At 41.2% G+C, this 22,104-nt stretch overlaps 1 protein-coding gene across 1 annotated transcript in view; it reads right to left on the bottom strand.

The window, feature by feature from the left end:
• Positions 1–13,916: 13,916 nt before the first annotated feature.
• LOC308701814 (natural killer cell receptor 2B4) overlaps positions 13,917–22,104 on the bottom strand; it is a 31,015-nt gene continuing 22,827 nt past the window's right edge. The window contains exons 2-6 of the mRNA XM_081384256.1: positions 16,621–16,956; positions 16,071–16,373; positions 15,809–15,919; positions 15,638–15,705; positions 13,917–14,236 (exon numbers count right to left, since the gene is read on the bottom strand). Of these exons, the coding sequence (XP_081240382.1) occupies positions 14,189–14,236; positions 15,638–15,705; positions 15,809–15,919; positions 16,071–16,373; positions 16,621–16,930 (840 nt within the window). The 5' untranslated portion in view covers positions 16,931–16,956 and the 3' untranslated portion in view covers positions 13,917–14,188. The remainder of the gene's footprint in view (positions 14,237–15,637; positions 15,706–15,808; positions 15,920–16,070; positions 16,374–16,620; positions 16,957–22,104) is intronic.

Below are 22,104 nucleotides of genomic sequence, written 5' to 3'. Positions count from 1 at the left end.
TTAACAAATTATTTTAAATATTATTATTGTATAAAATGTATTGTTGTTACCTTATTGTAAAGTGTTGCCAAATTCATTGCAATGCAGCTGCAGGACACTTGAACAGGTATATTGATTAATTACTTTGGACTCTGAATTATGGATTTTATTTAATATGACTTTTCCCCCCTCTCAGGTTAAAAAGAAAATAAGACAGAAGTGCAAGCTGCTTGATATTGCATTCAATTCTGCCATCCCAGAATAGGGAAGTCCTGTCAGGATTAATGTTTTTTGGTACAAGGCTTTTGTGACACTGACTAGCACTGGTTTTTAGATATTCTGCAGTCATTCCATCAAATCCTGCATCCCCGTATTTCTTATTTAACCCAGCCATATAGTTGATTCTTCTGCCATATGCCGGTCCCAAGCCCGGATTAATGGGGAGGGTTGGGGAAAATAACTGAAAACAAGCCTGGAAAAAATACATTAGTTATACAGATATAAATACTAATATATAGAAGGTGCACAGTGTCATACACACAAATACACAACAACACTGAACACACGTGACACCAAATTATTAGTTAAACAATATAAGATGTAAAAATGAAACCCAAATTTCTATAAAAAAATCATTAAACAAAATACCTTCAAGTGTCATGCAGGGAATTCTGTACAGTACAGATTTTACAATAATCTTTTACTTTTAAACTTATGTTTATACTATAATGGAGCAGTGGTTTAGGTTTAGCCTATGGGTGCTTGGTTTTTCATAATAGACTTAAATAACATGGTTAAAATTACCCCATTTAGCTTGGGATCTTAATTAGCATGCATCAAAGTTATAGTAGTTTTAATAATCACATTTTTATACCTGTATGTCTATGTCTTATCTTAAAAATTGTTAATTGTTAAACTAAAGTAATATTACAGTTATGAAAATTCTGTAGGAAAACATGTTACAGAAAAGTGCAATATAGAAACCCTGACATTGAAATTACAAGAACAGACTTTTGGAAAATGTGTACATAAAAACAGAGAAAATTAAGGGATAAATAAAAAATTGAATTTGTATATGCATATGTAAGCATACCTATATTTTATATGAGCATTTAAGTATGTCTGTAGATTTATAATTCTATACTGTATATTGCAACCTGTTGTTTTTAATGAATTATTCTACAGTGATTGTACTAAATTGATGTAAATAATGATTATGTATAATAAATAAAATAATAAATATGTAGTCTGTATGTGACTTACTACTATTTACTACTGTTTGTTTGATGCTAAATAAATAAAAATACTGTGAAATATGGTTCTGCGGTTCTGCAGTTGGTTATTATCAGAGGTGGGTAGAGTATTTGTATAGAAATATTTACTCAAAGTAAAAGTAAGAATCTTAATAGTCTAAATACTCAAGTAGTTAGTTACTCCATATCATATACTGTGCAAAAGTCTTCGGCACGTTAGTATTTTCAGAGTTAAAACTCTTCAAATGTGCTTGCACTCGTAACCACTACTGAACATCTGAACACAAACAACTATCAAATGCACATTGACAGATCTTCTTCCATCTGTTCTCCAAAATGTTTTTGCAGGCGAGTGTAAACTGGTTCACTGTATCTCAGCAAAGCAGTGGGGATTTCTTTAAGACTGCAAGGGAAGCTCGGCTTCCCCTATAATGTCAAAAAAATTAATGGTCAAATATGTACTATTGTGTTAACATTTTATTGACTAAAAATGCGTTAGAAAACGTTCATCTCAAAGACGTTCAGAATCAGCTACATACAGCAGGTCGGCTGACTCGATCTCCTTCTCATATATTCCCGTAGCGTCACAGACAGCGCATTTCCCTGTTGAAGCCCAGCGTCCATTGACTTCAATGGGGCTGCTATGAACAGTTTTTTTCAGCGCTTCGAAACTAGACGGCCATTGGATAAATGCTGCGATTATGTCCCGCCCACGGACGCTCAGCGTCTCTGGGAGTGAATGAGGAGTGGGCTGGCCCGGACTCCGGGCTTCCGCGTGATGATTGGAGGGGCTGCATCTCCTTTTGATTGACAGCGATTTCATACAATAAAAAGTCGCTGCCGCTGAAGCTATTCGAGCTCAGTCCCATCGCGGATTTTTCAAGTGATAGTCAAAAGATAAACTGCTGCTACCTCTTTCTTGGTATTTGCTTGTCGAAATTGCTAGCCATTTTTAATAATACATTTCACACAATTATAAATTCATACCTTTATTATATTATTACTTATCCTATTATATTTTTTATAATATTATTTGTAATAATTAAAACAATAAATATTAAAATAATTAAAAATAGCCTATATATTATTAGTAGTATTATTATTACACTTTATTATATTGTTATTTATACCTTTATTATATTATTACATTTATACAATTATACCTAACTCTGCTGGCCATTGAGAGGACACACTGGTCAAGTCACTGGAAAAGACACCTAGTTGGAACGATATAGGGTCACAGAGCATTTTCTTGAAAAGGAACGTTGGGCAGAATTTACGTATAAATAAATGGACAATTTTTATGATGTAGGCCGAAAATGAGCTTCCCCTCTTTGAAAGACCAGCAGCCGCCACTGCAGCAAAGGCATTCCTTTTCAAGACGAGTTTAGTAGTAGTATCGTGTAACGTGTACGGTAATCTGTTTGGTTATGTATTAATGTATGAAATGGAATCGAATGTAGCTGAACCTGTGTGGAATCGTTCACAGACAGCATATGCAGATGTTCAAATATTAATTGCTGGCAATATATAGGATGCTTTTGAAGATTTGCTTTCAACTGATTGTAGGTCCACTGCCACTTCATCCAACGCTCTTGATGTTCTTAAATGTCCTGTTACAACTCTGTGTCAGTGCATGCAGGAAACTGAATAAATAATAATAATAATAAAAAAAACTGATTCCCGACACAATTTACACAGTTTTGCCAACTTGTTTGATCAAGGCTTTGAAAAGAATCGACTCAAAGGAGTGATTCATTTGTGAATGAGGCAAATGCCCCAGAAAAAAAGAGATACTGTAGTGTGCATGGAATAAACTACGCATTTCTTAACATTTGCATTAAAATAAAGTAACGAGAGGAACGTCGCCCAGCGTAACGAAGTCAAAGTACAGTTTTTTTCCTTAGAAATGTACTTGAGTTAAAGTAAAAGTACCCGCATTTAAATCTACTCTTAAAAGTAAAAGAAATTCAAAAAAAAAAAAAATGCTCAAGTAAATGTTACAAAGTAATTGTACTTTATTACTACCCAGCTCTGGTTATTATTGATTCTCAGCTTACGCTACGCCTACGCCATACGTCATACGTCGGGTCAGAATTCACTTTTCTGCCGGAAAGCCCAGAACTAGACTCTCTCGTGAACGCGTGTACCGCCGTTGCTGGAAGCCAGTGATTATAGTTTATAAAGTTTCACATATGGATATTTATCTCACAAAAATGCATCGCTTCAGAAGGCCTTTTATTAACCCACTGGAGTTGTATGAATTGCTTTTATTATGGACAGAAGCACTTTTTGCAGCTTCAAAAACTCGGGAGAGGTTCAATGCCATTACAAAGCTGGGAAGAGCCTGGACATTAATATAACTATGATTGTGTCCGGCTGAAAAAAAGTGGTAATATACTGTAGACCTAGGATGGCTTGAGGGTAAGTTATTTAACATTAACTATTTCATTAATGTTAAGCAAAGAACAAAAGACAGATAAAATCACTCACTGCTCTTGACTGAATCACTATTTTAGCTTTAATAAGGATTACCGTATAGCAATATTACATGTATAATTCATGCAGTAAAGACTGTGCTGTGTTTATTAACTGCAAAGAGACAGAAATTACTCAAGAAATTGTAAAATTTCTGTATATTCACCTGTTAGACCTACCTGAAAATCTTAAAGCACTGTTTAGAAGGTTACATGGGTCAAAAACAATGAAAACAATAACCTTTTTTTCTGCATTGTAGAAAGGCAGGTAAAAATAATACTGGCCCGTCTGGGTTAGTAGAAATAACCCATAGCGTTGAACCCTGATATATTAAAGGCACACCTAAATGTGACATTTATTATAATTTATTATAGTATTATATGTTTTAAGTTCACTTAAAGTAGAGGACTTACTGCTTTCATTACCCATGAAGACCTATATCAGTTTTGTAGACTGTTGTAGCGTTTATACGCCCACGTATAAATATAATTAATTATTATTCATAACGAATTATGAACAATAATTAATAATTTAATTATTTTCAGAATTGACTGTAGCAGAATCAATAGTATGATCATTTTATCAGTTCATCCAACGAACAGAAAGCATAACCAATTATTAACTCTAGGAAATATAATATCTTCCTGGCCAAGAAAGAATAATCCCCAGCTAACCATAAATTAAGAAATAAATTAAGGGTAAAAGCATAGGTAACTTAAAATCGAAGTTCAAGACAATAAATTTGTAAGCAGATACACAAGTAATCTCTTTTCAAATACAAACAATACTTTATTGATTATATACTAACACATACAGCTAATGTCTAACACAAACACACACACACACACACACACACACACACACACACACATTCATACGAGTTGCAGAAAGGAAGAGAGTGAGGAAAGAGTGGGTTTAAGAGTGAAAGGATGAAATCTCACGATTCCATATGCACTTAGACATGACCTGAACGAACCATCAAACATTAATTTAACCCTTCTATCGTTTTAGGCAGGTTATTAAAGTTATATAAATACACCAGTTCAGCTTTTAGTCTGGAGGTAGGCTACTTGCTTGTTTTCTGCGTTCCTTTTTGGAATTCCCTTTGTTGCGTAAAAGGGGGTTTCCCTCGTCCGTTCGTCGGCTGGCCGCCTCGTGCTTGGATAAATGTCTGTGGCGTGGATGCCGGATGGTTGAAGGTCTTTGAAGTTGAAAGCGTGCGTTGCCGTGAATCGTGGACCGAAACTTTGCAGCAAAACTTAACTTAAAACCGAGACTTTCAATCGGAAAAGAAAGGAAATGATAACTCAGAAAAGAAAATTTAGACGAGAGTAGTAAGATGGCTTGAATAAATCTAACCCATCTGATCTTAATTTGGGTTGGTCTGCTCCTCAGTTACATGGTTACTCTGGTTCAGATCTTCATCTTTTTCTGCACATCTCTCTTGAGAGTGATAGCAGAGCGTTTCTTGAGGGTGAACCCAGAGAGCGAGAGCATAGAGAGAGAGAGCGAACTTTGTTTTTGGGTCTAAGGTTTTTAAACTAAAAGTTTGTCCCCCCTCCTGAAGAGATCGGACCAATTAGACACTGGCTTTGTTTGTCTCATCGTAAATCATGCATTATCTGGGGGGGGGGGTGTCTGTTCTATAGCTCTTAAAGGGTTACTTCAGGATTTAGCATTAAGCTTTGTATTAGTAGAAAACCTGTAGTATTTTCGAATTACCATGCTTTCCCCCCTCATATCCCCCTGAGAGGAGAGATTTATGTATTTTTTGTCTGGAAAAAATCCTCCGATGACGCAAAAATCGTCATTTTGCGTCATCGGAGGATTTTCTGTCCAGAGGCTAAAGACTACAGCCAGTAGATGGCGTTGTTCCGCATGTTTTCAACCCGCCCATAGAGGGTGGGATCTCACTCACAGAATGCACACAGTATCAGCCGTCTTTCTTTGGAAGCTAAGCTAGCATGCTCTTGTTCTGTGGAGAAAGCTGAATAATAGGAGAAAGCTGAGTAAGTAGGGGTTACCATCTTCATTTTCCCGGACTTGTCCGGCGGGCGAGACTGTTAAAAATGTCCGGGATTCGGCTTTTGCGTTCTGCGGTCGCCATTCATTGTTTACATGCACACCTCTCGTTTCAATCTAACTGAATTAATTCCGATCGGTGAATCTGACTGTGTTTACATGAACGCTAAACAAGTGATCGGTTGATGTGCGTTTTAACATTGCTAAGAAAATTCCCGCTCCTCCGTGAGAGATGCGAGACCCCGCGCGTCTCAGTATGAAGCCACCGGCCTCGCGCCATTCTCCCGCGGCCGTCAGCCTCGTCCTGCTCGCCACAGTAAACATGATGAATGGCGACTGTAGAACGCAAAAGCCGAATCCCGGACATTTTGGGTCTCTAAATCCCTGGCAAACTCATCACTTACTTAGGCTAGCCTTGTTGTTTTCAACTGTGCTCTCTAACCGGTAGGCGTGGCCTCCTAAGGCAGCGAAGCAAGTGCATTCTGGGAGTTGTTGTCTTTCATCCACATAAGCCAAAAATACATTTTCTGGCTTTTCTCAGTCTAGAAAGCTCCAAATTCAAAAATTTCTCCACATTTCTTCTACTTAAATGACCTATTTTAAATACACATTCATCTTCCCAGAGGTGAAGTATCCCTTTAAGCAGAGAGAACAGAGGCCACAGTTTAGACATGATTTCTAATTAAAAGAAGATCAAAACATATTACACAGATATCATTCAAGCCATCTTTTGAATCTCGGGCATACGATACTGATATGAAACACAACACACTTTCATTCAAAACATCTAACAGTTATAACCATTAAATGACTTACATGGGATTAAAGCATATTAAATGGACACATGTATCGTAGAAACACATAGAATGATGTATGATGTCTTTATAAGTCCATTGAAAATTGTTCTTGAATGAGTTTTACGTATACTGTAGGAAGAATCTCAGTTTTCTGGTTTAGAGAGAAAGAACTCTGTTTGTTCGTTCAGAGGTCTCAACGGGGGAGGGGTCAGGAATGTTGTGTGTCATTTCTGAACCCATTTGTCTTTTAAAAAAACCCTCATATTGACAAGCTTTTCCGTTAGTTTGGTCATTAGAAGGGTCTTTTGCAGACTCTCTGGCGCCGGGATGGTGAGTTTTATGGACTTTGATAGGTGTATGTCTCTTGGTGTGTAAAGTGTATGGGCTTGAGACAGCCCTGAGGTCATGAGTGTTTCCTGCTGAAATCTGTTTGTATCATGGGACCTCTTAATTGTGGGATTCTCTCAATCAGTCAGTGTTTCGGCAACAAAATCTCGCATTGTCCATTCATTATTTCGTTAGTGTTGGGGGAGGCTCTTATAGATAGCCAGAATGCTGAGGATCATGTAACATTCTGAACAAGGAAGTAGAGAGTTTGAATTAATTTTCTGGAAGAAAATTAGTCTGTGGTTGGTTTCTTCTCATTGTCGTCACTCTGTGTTCGGCACCATCTGCTTTTCAACGAATGATGACTATGATCTTAAAAGGCCTTGAAAGTGTACAGTGTTAGGTGGACGATGTTAGTGTTGGACGATGTGATTGTCCATGGTGCGTCCGAAGCCATTCACAATGCAAATCTCAAAGCTGTTCTGCACAGGATTAGTGAAGCTGGTTTGAAACTGAATACAGAAAAGTGTAAATTCAACTTGACGACACTTAGCTTTCTTGGATACGGACTCTCAGCTGATGTCCTGCACGCAGATGATGCTCATGTTACTGCAATTATCAATGCACCCTCTCCTACTGATGCAGCTACACTATGGTCGTTTCTGGGTCTTAGTGCCTGGTACAGTAAGTTTGTGCCTGCCTATGCTACTCTGGTAGGTTGAGCCAATGAGAGCCTTACTTAGTAAAGACTGTGAACAGAAAGAACCATTGCTTTTGCTTCACATTCCTTGTCTGATAATGAACGGAAATACTCCATCGTTGAGAAGGAAGCACTGGCATGATATGTCTGTGTGTACCTGGCTGTGGGGAAAAAAATCCTACTACGCACTGACCATCAAGCTCTTACTACTCTTCTCACGAGTAAAGGAAATAGTCGAGCTGGGTTACGTGTAGTGGTGGGCAGATCGAGGCTTCGTGAAACAATGAAACAGTTGAAGCAAATGTGCCATATTGTGTCGAGGCTTCGAAACAATCCGACACCCGTCTCAACGGTGACACCTAGTGGTCACTTGCAGGAGTTGATCTGAAACAACCTTGACAATGAGCCATTAAAAAATGTGTTGTTTTTTTATCATTGTATTTTTCTAATATGTGAAGCTTGTAACCTGTAGGCTTCTCACTGTGCATAATGTTATTTTGGTCATGAAAAATTAATATTAATAAAAGAAATCAAGCCACAATGTCTCACTTTTTTATAGATAGGGACATTTGTTGCTGGCATGCAAAGATATTTTTTAGCAAGGACATACAAATAATTATATTTCAAACAATGCTATGGCCCAGCAGTGTCAGTAGCAGGCCTAGGTACAGGGGGAATGCTACCATCCTCTGCACCTGCAAAATGGCAGGATGAGTGCCTCAAATGGCGCATCATGGATGAAGTATTGTTGCAGTAGGCTAGCTGCCGATCACAATTCACACATCTCACTTTATTTGGGGTTTCCAAATGGAAATGCTCCCACACCACAGATGTACGGCATCTCTTCTGTGGAGCCTCCATTTTTATTTATCTGTCTCTTAATCTATGTATCTATCTATTAATCTATCGGTCTATATATATTTCTATCTATTAATGTGTCACTATATGTATACTCTGTCTGTCTCTAGCCTATCAGTCAATGTGTAAATTTAAATGTAAGCCTAAATATAACTAAACAAATCACACTATAAATGTCACTATATCACCAAAAATCCACTATCTCAAAATCAAACTCCTCTCACAAAAACCCACGAGGTCAAGATGCGTTGACTTTTATACAGATGTTTGACTGTGTGGTCTGTTCCCGACCCTGTCAATCAAACGCTGATTCGGCGGACCATGCCACCTGTCGAAACACTTGTGAAACACTCCGAAGCTTCATTTAGCCGTAGTCACGTGACATGGGTGTTTTGAATCACGCTTCGGATCAGTGTTTCGAAACATCTGAGCTTCGGGATCTCGAAAAGCTTCGGAACGTCAGATTCGCGTCAGCCATCCCTAGTTACGTGTTGCTAGATGGTCTGCGTGCTTAATTGAGTTTGACTACAATGTTGAATACAGACCCAGTCCATTGAACAATTTGAACAGTGTTGCTGATTGCTTATCAAGATTGCCTCTTGCTAACAATAAACATGACTTTGCGGAAACCATTGAGTCTGTTGCTATGATTTAATTTGCTTCCAGCGCAATTTCCAAGGAAGATTTCCAATCTGCTGCATGCAACAACTGCCCAGTGTTCGCCAAACTGCATACATATCAACAGACACGTTGGCCAAAACCATAGACTGTAAAAAAATATGCACGTAGTGTCCGTGACGTCACCCGTAGGTTTCTGAAGAGCATTTTTGAAGCCTAAAGTGGGCGGAGCCGGCCGTCGCCATCTTGGCCTTGCGTCACTCCCGGATAACAGAAAATAGGCAAACAGGCGGGGCGTGAGTGAGGCTGAGGAGCCTGGCCATAGATATGAGCCTGGCTATCTGAAATCACCTAGCTCGACGTGATCGAGTTAGCTGATGATGTAAAGCCAAATAAAAGTTCCTGTTTTTGCCCTTCGAAATATTATAATGGTTAAAAGACATGGCTACAAGTGAGACTGTGTATTACTTCGAGAGTGTTTGTGTGTGACAGTGATTTATGTACATGTCCGTCACTCTTTCATGGTCCGTCAGCGCGGCATCGCTCAAGTTCGTAGAGAGCATTCAGTCCATTTTAAATTCTGAATTTGGCCGCCTCTCAAATGGGTTAAACCGTTAAACCATAGATATATTGCCTTTGAAGTGCAAGTAAATGCGCTAGAAAATCCGCGCTCATTCATGTGCATTTATTGCACGGACGGAGAAAGCGCCGACGCCTGCATGATTTCATCTGACGGTACATAAGCATATTATAATCCATCTGTTCCGTGAGAGCAGAACGAACGAGCATGTATTGACGTTTTAAATTTTGAAAACCCCAAAAAGCAACAAAATTGTCAGACATCCATTAGTGCATGTTCACAGAGGAAAACAACTGAAATACAGCGCTGGTTGTTCTCTCGAACGATAACGACGCAATCCAAAGACGTGGGCTTTGTACCCAAGTATTCAATTGTATGAAATAATCCCGAAAAAAAAACACAAACACTGCAGAGAAGGCAAGTTCAGCAGCTAACATTTGCTGAGGTGAAGGCGTGATTTTTTTTCCCAAACCACTTCAGCGGAAATCCCGCCCTGCAGCCTATTTAATTGGTTCAGGTTACAGTGACGGGTAGGTTTAGGGATCAGTGTTTGGTGTAGGCAATCTGTGACGGGTAGGTTTAGGGATCAGTGATTGGTGTAGGGCAATCAGGGCGGGATTTCCGCTGAAGTGGTGCAGCAGACAAACGGCTAGCGTAGCATTGACAGCGGCAGGCAATCCATCTGTCACTCAAGTGGCCACACCCTTAAATTTAAATATTAATTAACTAAACGGACGAGTTATAAAAAAATGCACCCCCCTCACAGTTGTTATGAAGGGCAAAATTAGCTGTATAGACCAAAGCCACACAGAGATCCAGGCTGTAAACATGTTTTTTTCTGCTGTAAAGTTGGAAATTTTAACATGGGGAAGATACAGATTTGACTCACTTCTGCAGCCAGGCCAAGCGGCCAGTCAATGAATTGCAGTTTAACTCACTTCCGTATTGGTTTCAAGAGAGAGACGGGGAGGTTGCCGCTTGGCCAAAACACACGAAGAATGTTGATCTGGACTTACATGGATACTTTCCTGTCCGACATGAGCTCGCTGTCGTGGATGGATGTATTGTCAGAGGACAGAGGACCAGAGAGACCAACATACCTTCTTTTGGTACCTGACTAACTACAGAAGAAACTCATAGAACTGGCGCATGAATCACATCAAGGTATGGTCCGTACAAAGCACAGACTTAGGCAGTTGTACTGGTGGCCAAAGATGGACAACCAGACGGAAGCCCTGATACGCAACTGTCAGACATGCAAACAAAATGACAAATCTGCTGTGACACATAATGCTCCTCTCAACCCTGTTGAATTGCCTTCTGTTGAATGGGAAAAGGTCTCCATTGACATTGCCTTCAAGATTCCGACCTGGTGATCTAGTTCGAGTTAAGAAACCTTGGATGGTAAAGAAGGGTGATCGGAAGTTCACACAACCAAAAGCTGTTGTACAGAAGAAAGGTGAAGATTCTTGATGAAGACCTGCTTGATGATGGTGAGGTGTGGAATGCCTCACGTCTTGCTGAAATGCCAAAATCAAGTGGAAGTGTTACTACTAGGCTACTGAGGTACAACATGAAACAACATCAAGTCCGTTGAATAGGTCTGTTAGAGTTAGACAAAAACACTGCTGGACCAAGGACTATGTTTTAGATATGTAAGGAAATGAAAAACCTGAGATAACAGAGTTAATATTTGAATGAAAAAGACACAAAAGTTGTTTCAAAATACTTGTTTATTCTTGATTTTGTTCATTTCTGTTGTGATATACATACAGCTGTATTCTTTCTGAAAAGGGGAAGATGTTGTGTTCTCTTCTCCATTGCATTACTATAATATTAATGTCCACTAGGTGGCACTGATGTGTTGACATGTTCAACTGATGTTAGAGCTGTGTGGAAGAAACGAGATAGTTGAGTAAAGTGAATGCTAAGCTGTTTGTCTGCTTCTTATCCATTCCTCCTTCAAAATAACAATTGTCTTGTGTTAATGGACTTATTGTAGCCAAGTAATACCTGTAATGTGGTGTTAACTCGTGCAAAGTCTAGACAGAGCCAGGAGGTATTGGAGGTTTATACCTCATTTTGCCACTAGGGCAGCAGATTTGACACAGAAGTCGGGCCAGAATCTAATTCAGTGGTCCAGTCCAGCCTTCCAACATTTGAGGTATACATTAGTGACTAATTCTGTATAGTCCTGATTTTGAGAGAATTTTTGTGCTTCAGATAGATGCCTCTTAAGTGGGATTGGGAGCTGTCTTGAAACAAGAGCAGGGAGGTGAGTTACATCCTGTGGCTTATTTGAGTACGAAACTGTATCCTCGGGAAACAAGATACTCTGTCATTGAAAAGGAGTGTTTGGCACTGAAATGGTCTCTTGATTCTTTTAAATGCTACCTGTTGGGATGAGATTTTGTAGTTGAAACAGATCATAGAGCACGTCAATGGATTGACAAAATGAAAGATTGCAATGCTTGAGTAACTCGTTGGAGTTTGGCTATGCAACCTTTCCATTTCACTGTAAGACATCGGCCAGGGTCAGAAAACATTTCCTCATTTTATTCCATCCCAAGGAATTCTGGGTAGTGTAGGCCTATTCTATTTCCCAGTGTGAGCAGGGGGGTCATTGTTTCATTCACAGTTTATTTTAAAAGTATGTAGAAATGTATTTTTATTATTTGTATTTCTTTTCTTGTAAAATTGATGTTAATGTATTTTGAATTTTATTTTCATTATTCATGTATGCGAACATGTCATTTCAATTCCCTATTATTATGAAATGGTTAAACATTTGAGTAAAAAATTATTAATTTTGTCTGTTCGAGTCAGATCTAGTGAGGGACCTCCATGAGGAGGATCACTTTTTGTGTCTCTGTTTTATGTTCTTTTTGATTTTGTTGTTCTTTTTGTTGCAAGTTTTGAAGTCAATACAAATTTGAATTGACTGCAAGCAGTGTCTCCTGTCTTTGCTCTGGTAATGTCCCCAAACCTCCTCACCAGCCTTATGATTGTGCCATCGATCGGTGGTTGATCACGTCTTCCGGATTCATGGCCCTCCGGTAGATGTGGTCTTCTATATAGGGCCACAGTTTGTCTCCCGGTTCTGGAAAGAGTTCTGTTGGCAGATCAGGGCCTCTACGAGTCTGTTGTCAGGTTTTCATCCTCAGACCAATGGGCAGTCCGAGTGGGCAAACCAGGATCTGGAACAAGCTCTCCGCTGCCTGACGTACCAGAATCCGAGCTCTTGGAGTCAACAGTTATCCTGGATTGAGTACGCCGACAACTCCTTACCGCCGCAGGTATGTCCCCATTCCAATGTTTCATTGGGTTTCAACTTCCTTTGTTCCCCTCACAGGATCTCAATGCCACTGTTCCATATGCCTTAGCCTTCATCCGCTGGTGTCGTTACACCTGGAATGAAGGCTGGGGAAGCCTTGGCCCGGGCTTCCAGACAAACCAAGGCGGCTGCCGAGTGTCAGAGTCTGTGTCCCACTCTGACAGGATCAGTATTGGTATCAGTGATACTGGCCTTCATTCATAGTGCTCAGTTAAATGATGCCATTAAACTAATATTTTAAATATTTTGTCTATGCTGTTTCTTGGTGCCAGGTTCGCATCTCACGCTGCACCACGCCATGCACACTTTACCCCATTTGAAATGAAAAACACAGCAATCCCACTACATATATTATAAAGTTATAACATTTATAATTCTAAATCATTATCCATAACTTGCGCTGAATTTCTGTGAAGCTAAGAGGCGTGTACCTGTAGTAAACTAACCCAGCTCAGCAGGAGGTTATGTTCAGAGAGTAAGTTGCTATGGCTATATACATACCCTGAAAGTTACTTACATTTTTGAAAATGAAATTTGAGGTTATCTGTTTACTTATCCGTAAATTTACCCAGGAATGTTGCATTCTTTCTGGAATACCCTCGGGTAGAACGGTTCAAACTGCTCATTGAATGTTCGTCAATCTGGCCTTCAAGTGAGTTGCTGTATGATGTGATTATTTGCCATAACACAAAGTCATGCGATCAATCATGATCATGTTTTTATAATAGCTTGACAGCCGTTTAAAACACTTACTTTTTCAGTAAGTTATGAATTTTCCCATTGGTCCTGTAAGGGTGGTATTCCTACAGTGGTTCCTACTGTACCACTTGTACTTCTACCAATGACGCAAATAAGCATTATAATAGCAAAATATGTGGGAGAGCTTTGCTATAGTGTGATGATGATATTGTATTGCAATATGTAGCACATTAATGTTAATACCAAACCAAAACTAGTTAGCACATCATTTGTAATTGAAAGGGTTTAATGACAATATATGGTTATGGTTACACTTAAATAGTTACAAAATAGATATATGAGATGATAAAAACTTATACCATTAATCATACCCAGCATATATGTAAAATGTTACTTCACTTGAACTTCACTTATTACCCCCCTTAAATATAAATGTGATATTTAAATATCACAAAACTCAAATAAAAGCATATTTTAAATAAAAATAATACTGAGAAAAATATATGATGTACGATCAAAACAATTTCAGGAATCAGAATGTGATCATCTCAAGACACCTGCATACACCACCTCGTCCTCTTGCTTAACTCTCTGAAAAAAAGAAAAAACTATTTCACTCAAAAATAGCAATACCAATTTCACTGTATATATATATATATATATATATATATATATATATATATATATATATATCACTGTATATATACAGTTAGTAACTGAAGAGTAGATCACATTTGTACAATTATATGAAAATAAGAAGATTGAAATAAATGATAAACTCTAAAAATTCAACTTTTATCTTTTTCAGGTTTGATTCTAATCATAATGTAACATTATGGAAAAAAAAATCAGTACAAAATAAATGCTAAACTTTGACAAAAAAAGTAATTTTTACTGTTAGAATTGTGATTTAATAATATTTAGATATGAATCCAACTGGAAAAACTTGTGAAAAGATATATTTCAGTTAGTCAAATAGCATATAGTGGAGCTCTAGCCATCTAGTGGCTAAAATGATAATTTTTTTACTTTTAAAACTACATTTTACAAAACATAGGCAAAAATTTTACACTAAACCATGTAAAATTATCCATGTTATCCCCATGATAACAAAGTTAGAAATGTGGGTCTTTTATAAAGTGAATTTTACATAAAATGCTGTTTTTTGTAAAAAGCCTATTTAAATATTTATTTATAGAAATTTAAAATTTATCATAAATCCTCCAAAACCTGCACAAATGTTGAGTAAAAACATTAATAAACAGAGTAAAATTACATTTGTAAAACAAAAAAACTATTATTCTGTTACAAAATTAAATCTTATTGTCTGGGGTCCCAAAGATAACTAGTGTCGGCCCAAATGAAGATAATCAGAGGGTGAACTTTCTCTTTTGTTTTGATTTCTCTACAAGAGTCTCACATAAAGTACCTTAACTTTAAGTATCAGTTGCAGTTTACATTTAAATGTGAATGTTAATGCTAAATCAAACATTTTTGTTGGTCAACTTGTTTCTAGTTATTTTGTCATTACAATCAGGCTAATTGTTTGGTCGGGCAAGTAAAATTCTCTTTCAAAAATTCACTTGCCCTGGTCAAGCAGACAAGCATTATTGTCAAGTCCTTTAAGACAGAAAAGCTACCACTAACAGACAGGAAACTGCTGTGAAACTGCCAAAAAGTCACGTGGTCTCACCTGGCGATGTAATCGACCTCTATAGTGCACAAATATGTTGCATTGTACAATGCTGATATGTAGTGTTGAATACAGATATTACATAAAATAATTATGAATTAACTTTTTTTTTTAAGTTAAATAATATTTAAAAAATCCTCCAACTGCAACACTCTGTATCATAGCAGAAATATCCACCTAGAGCAGTTGGCAAAAAAAAAAAAGAAAAAAAAAAGTCCAAACTACATTTGTTGTAGTGTTTGCTTTGTAAGTAATATCTCTATAAACACAAAATAAATACATAACTGTTTTTTTCTTACCGGTCTTTGTGCATTTCTTTTACAGAATGTTGGCTCAGCATAAGTCATCTCTTTTTCAGGGGCCTGGACTATTTTAACAGTGATGACAGATGTGTTAAATTATGTTTCTTCATATATATTTTTTTTAATATTTTTTTACAGATGTATTAACTGTACTTTAGTTACGCTTGCCTTCTTGATCTGTTTTTCTGCATTTCCTGCAGATCCAGAACACTGCAACTGCAGCCACAATCAACAGAGATCCAGCAGCAGCGGATATCAGCACTATGTGATTTGTAATGCCTGAAGAGACAGTCATTAGTGTAACTGTATCGGCCAGTCTTTCAAGAGCACATGTAAGGATTTACACTGCGTCCAATCACTGCTTACATCACACACCTGAACACGATCAACAGAGTAGCTCAAGAAATAAACACAAATATGACTGACGTACCTGTACAAGGCTGACAGAGTTGAGTGATGTCCAGATGTGTGGTCTGGTTGCTGATGGGATTGTTCAACACACAGCTGTATGTGTTGTTATCCTGATATTCCACCTCCAGAGGTAAAGAGAGACTGATGCTGAGATTAGACACACTGATGCTGGACAATACACTGAGTCCTCTGTACCAGGAGAGAGTCACATGACTCACATTCTCCACTGAACACATCAGTACACATCTAGAGACTGATGAACTTTCAGATGATGAAGAACATTGTGAAGTGTTTCTGATGATTACAGGAACGGGGAGAAAAGCTGGATATTAGAGGAACAAGAGAAATCAGAGTGAATCAAATCAAAAACAAACAAGAATGTCCAGATTTATATTCTCAGTCAAAGCTTAGTCAACACACACAGGAGGATACATTACTAACAAACACTTTTTCACTATATCTAATTCGCTTAAATATATAGTATTTTTAATTCTGTGAGTTAATGTGACAAAGATTGATCATGTCACAATCAAATTTGGAAAGAACAGACTCAATACTGCTGTACTTACCATAGACTTTAATTCTGAATGTTTTGTCTACACCTATATTTGTGCTGATGTGTAGTTTATAAAGTCCAGAGTCTGTGGTTCTGATATTTGTGATGGTGAGGGATCCCGTCTGAATGTCCATCTGCCCTCTGTCTCTGAATCTCTCATCATCAACAGTATTAATATTTGCTTCTCTATTGATCTCAGCTATGACAGTGTCTGGGTGTTCAGCTCCAAACATCCACTCTATCACTGTAATATCTCCCTGTATGTCAGAAACATCAGCGTGTAGAGTGACAGAATCTCCCTCCATCACGGACAAAGTCTTCATTTCCCCAGTCTCAACACCAAACACACCTGGAACACATCCGTACATAGACTTTATTCTCCTTTCCCACCCCAAACTAAATTAGCGTTCCAGACTGAAAACACGTCAATAACTAAAACAAACTATTTATTAAAAAGTGCTAGTTAAATTTTATGCAAACACGGAATGCATCAAAAATATTTGAATACTTACCACCCAAATGCCACAACAACCAAAAACGCAGTAAAACTAAAGCGAGAATCATATTCTTCCGTAGTTAAAAGTGTCAGAAACCTCAGACGCCGCTTTAGCCTGATTGACAGGATTTGACACCCTGTCGCGTGAACGCGCACAGGCGCTAAATCGCGGTGTGTGTGTGTTTTTTTTTAACTGATCCCTGTTATTTAATCAGTAACGGAAACAAACCTTAAATCCATTTATTTACATATCGTACTAAGTCTATTTTTACTTAAGAGGGAGCAGGTGGTTTTGTTTTCTTTGTTAGCAAAAATATAGGCTATTTTTTTACTGCACATGGGTTTCGCTGTCCTTAAATGTAAATAACTATATCTTTACATTTTCAGTACGTTAATAGTTATTTAACTTACATTTGATCCAATATGACAATTAACATGTACGTAGTCATTGCCCAGGTTGTGTTTTAGTTAATGGCTTTTGACTTTCTCCTTGCAGGATTACCCAATAACTTACCAGCCTTGAGCTTGAGCTTAAAATGACACAATCACAGATCATTTGACTGAAATAAAGTTCATGATAATAAAAAGGACACTATAGGCCTAGCCTTGCACAAATGTAAGGGCTTTAATAGTTAACTAACTAATCTCTAATAGAACCAGAAATATGAACCCAGATACTCTAATCTTGCTCTAATCTTTATCTTAAAAATAGATGTAAAAGACAGATGATAAAAAACAACTATTTTTTTTTTACTCTTGTGGTGTAAATTATTTTGCTTGACCTGTGACCTTAGACATAAATCTATCTATCTAGGCTATTGCTTTAAAAAACGTACTCGGTTACTAACGTAACCTCGGTTCTCTCTAGAAGAGGGAACGAGTACTGCGTTTGAATAAACGCTGCGGGAAAAGTGTCTTTTCACGAAATACTGAAGCAAAATTATCCTTAATTTTCATATTTGTAAAACGCATTGCAGCAGTGCACAGCCATGGCGAGACGGCTCGCTCACTCATTGACTCATTGGTTCAGCGAACCGCGCGCACGGCAGGGAACGCAGTACTCGTTCCCTCTTCTAGAGAGAACCGAGGTTACGTTAGTAACCGAGTACGTTCTCTTACGAGAGTTCTCTCGTACTGCGTTTGAATAAACGCTGCGGGAACCACTTGTAAGACGCCGTGCGTGCTGGGATGAGAAAACACCGACCACTGGAAGCTAGTCCAGGTATACAGTGCATAATCACCCGGTAGACTCGGAGAGTCTGGAGGGGGGGGGGGGGACAACCACCCTCAGATAGCTGCGTCCTAAGACGCGATATAACATCACATAGGCAGGGGAAGGCCTGGCTAATGTGGGAAATGTGGGTCTTACGCAAATTTGCCCAGATATATGCGCCCTTAGGCGCGAAACAGCGCCACATAGGCAGGGGAAAAACCTGGCTGATGTGGGAGATGTGGGTCTTACGTAATTTCGCCCAATGGATGCGCCCTTAAGCGCGATACAACGTCACATAGGCAGGGAGAGCCTGGCTGATGTGGGAAATGTGGGACTTACACACTTTCGCCCAAATAGGTGCGTTCTAGACGCGATATAACATCACATAGGCAGGAGGGAGCCTGGCTAATGTGGGAAAAACATGGGTCTTACACAATTCTGCCCAGAGAACTTCGGCGGCGCTGTGCGTCTGCGATATCAGTGCCGTGTTTAGACAGCTGACTCGAATACACCGAAAATACTTGGCTTGCAAGTGCGGTGAAGTCTTCGGTGGCGTTGTGCGCCTGCGAAATCAGTGTCGTGGTAGACAGCTGATACGGCTAAACCGAAAACAACCTGGCCTGCAAGGCGGGAACTTCTAGGTTGTAGAACCTTATGAATGTAGACGGCGAGGCCCAGCCCGCCGCCGTACATATTTCCTGTAAGGAAATCCCGCTAGACCAGGCCCACGATGAGGCAACGCCTCTCGTGGAATGCGCTCTAATGCCCAACGGGCACTGAAGGCCCTTGGTAGTATAAGCCATTGTTATGGCGTCAACCACCCATCTGGACAGGCTCTGTTTCGAAACAGCCATTCCCTTGGAACGTCCACTGAACGAGACAAAGAGCTGCTCCGTCTGTCTGAAGGCAGCGGAGCGGGACACATAAGCTCTTAAAGCCCTAACGGGGCAAAGACAGCTCGAGTCCCCTTCCTCGTTTGACCCCGGCAGGGCAGACAGGGAAATAACCTGAGCCCTAAACGGAGTGTTGAGGGATTTCGGCACGTAGCCGTGCTTAGGTTTGAGTATGACTTTGGAGTCATTGGGCCCAAACTCCAAGCACGTTGGACTCACAGAGAGCGCGTGCAGATCGCCTATGCGCTTCACCGAAGCGAGGGCCATCAAAAACACCGTTTTGAAAGACAGATGTTTGAGGCTAACAGATTGGATAGGCTCAAAGGGGGGACCTTTCATGGCTGCCAAGACCGTAGAAAGGTCCCACACCGGGACTGAGGGAGTTCTGGGGGGATTCAGCCTCCTAGCTCCCCTGAGGAAGCGGATGACTAAATCGTTCCTTCCTAGTGACTGGCCTGGCGTTGCTGTCGAGCACGCTGCGATAGCCGCCACATAGACTTTGAGCGTGGAAGGGGATCTGCCCTTGTCCAACAGCTCTTGTAGGAAGGAGAGAACCTCCGTCACCTCACAATCGAGGGGTGACAGGCCCCGAGCTGTACACCAGCTGGAGAAAACCGACCACTTCGAGGCATAAAGCCGCCTGGTGGAAGGCGCTCTAGCTTGAGTGATGGTGTTCAGCACTCCATCCGTGAGGCTAACGGGTAACCGTTGAGCGTCCACGCATGAAGAGACCACAGCTCTGGGTGTGGGTGCCAAATCGAGCCCCTGGCCTGCGAGAGGAGATCTCTCCTCAATGGCACTGGCCATGGAGCGGAGTCTGCTAGCTGCATCAGGACTGGAAACCAGGCTTGGTTGTCCCAGAACGGTGCTATAAGCAGTACTGGGCATTTCACTTCCCTGACTCGCTCCAGCACCTGAGGTAGGAGGGAGACTGGGGGAAACGCGTATAGCGGGCAGTGCGGCCACTTGTGGGACAGCGCGCTGTCGTTCTTTGAAAAGAACACGGGGCAATGAGCGTTTTCTGGGGACGCGAATAGGTCCACCTCCGCCCTGCCGAATCTCTGCCACAACAGCCGGACTGTTTGTGGGTGTAGAGACCATTCGCCCGTGGGAACATTGTTCCTGGACAGCCTGTCTGGACCCAGGTTGAGTGTCCCGGGCACATGCACCGCTCTCAGCGAGCTCAGGTTGCGCTGAGCCCATATTAGGAGGCGCTCGGCCAGCCTGTAAAGGGAACTGGATCCGAGACCGCCCTGGCGATTTATGTAGGACACCACGGCCGTGTTGTCCGAGCGGACTACGACGTGTTGGTCTTTGATGTGGGGACAAAAGCGCGTCAGCGCGTTGTGAACTGCCAGCATTTCCAGGCAGTTGATATGATGGAGCTTTTCTCGTTCTGACCAAAGGCCAAAGAACGGCCTGCCCTCGAGCAGCGCTCCCCATCCCGAGGTGGATGCGTCCGTAGACACCACTTTCACTCTCGAGGAAGTCCCCAGGCTTACACCTGAACGGTACCAATCGCCCGCCGCCCATGGTCTCAGGGCTGCTGCGCAGTCTTGATCGACTTTGAGGCGCAATCGGCTGAGTGCCCACGCTCCGCGTGGCACTCGCGCTTTCAACCAGAACTGCAGAGGGCGCATGCGAAGCAGGCCCAGCTGGAGAACTGATGATGCTGAGGCCATGAGGCCCAGCATCCTCTGAAACCGTTTGAGCGGGATAATCGCGCCGCAGCGGAAGGACCTCGCTGCGTGCTGTATGCGCAGCGCGCGCTGTTGCGACAGCCGCGCCGTCATAGAGCAAGAGTCCAGAACGATGCCCAGAAACGATATAGTTTGGCTGGGGTTCAGGGAGCTCTTCGTCCAATTGATCGTGATACCAAGATTCTCGAGGTGATCGAGTAACATGGTTCTGTGCTCCACGAGCTGAGATCGTGATTGAGCTATGATCAGCCAGTCGTCCAAATAGTTCAGCACTCGCATGCCCCTGAGTCTGAGGGGAGCGAGCGCTGCGTCCATGCACTTCGTAAATGTACGGGGTGCCAGGGACAAGCCGAATGGCAGGACTGTATACTGGTATGCCCGACCCTCGAAGGCGAATCTCAAGAATCGCCTGTGGCGTGACGCTATCTGTATTTGGAAATACGCGTCCTTTAGATCTATCGACATAAACCAGTCTTCTCGGCGAATGTGCGCGAGGATTTTGCTGGTCGTGAGCATTTTGAAACTGCGTTTCACTAAAGCTCTGTTTAGTCGTCTTAGATCTAGTATGGGTCTGATACCACCGTCCTTTTTGGGGACTAGGAAGTATCTGCTGTATAGCCCCCCTTCGCTTTGAGCTTGGGATACATGTTGTATCGCCCCTTTGCTCAACAGTTTTGATATTTCGGCGCGAAGTAGGTGTGCTACTTCTGAATTCACCGTAGTTTCGACGCGCGCTGTGAAGCGTGGAGGGCGTCGACAAAACTGTAGCGAGAAGCCTCTCTTTATAATGTCTAGCACCCAGTCCGAAACCCCTGGAAGCGCGGCCCATGCGTCTGCATGGCCGGCTAGGGGTTGGATGCGAAGCGCGCTCTGATCGCTGTGCGACGGCGGCGCTTCGGGGCGCGCTAGCATAGGCGTTACGCCTGTGACATTTGAGGCGGGGAGCGCGCGTAATACAGCGGGCAAAACGCTCATCCTCGACCCCGCTACAGTGTTTATCTGAACGAGGGAGGTCTGAGAAGGTCTCATGGGACTCATGCAGCCTACAAGTGAACGTGGGCGGGGACCGGGCACGTTTACTGCTTTGGCCGCGCTGTCTGCTTGAACAGAGCGGGCGCGCACAGGTCCCGTTTTTACAGGGAGCCTGTGGCTTGCCAGACATAGCGTTTGTGGGCACTGGGAAGTGGGCACTTTG

Source organism: Scardinius erythrophthalmus, assembly GCF_964197995.2.
Source record: "Scardinius erythrophthalmus genome assembly, chromosome: 14".
Classification (NCBI taxonomy): Eukaryota; Metazoa; Chordata; class Actinopteri; order Cypriniformes; family Leuciscidae; genus Scardinius; species Scardinius erythrophthalmus.
Note: the sequence above shows the minus strand (reverse complement) of the source record. Positions and strands in the feature narration are given on the sequence as shown.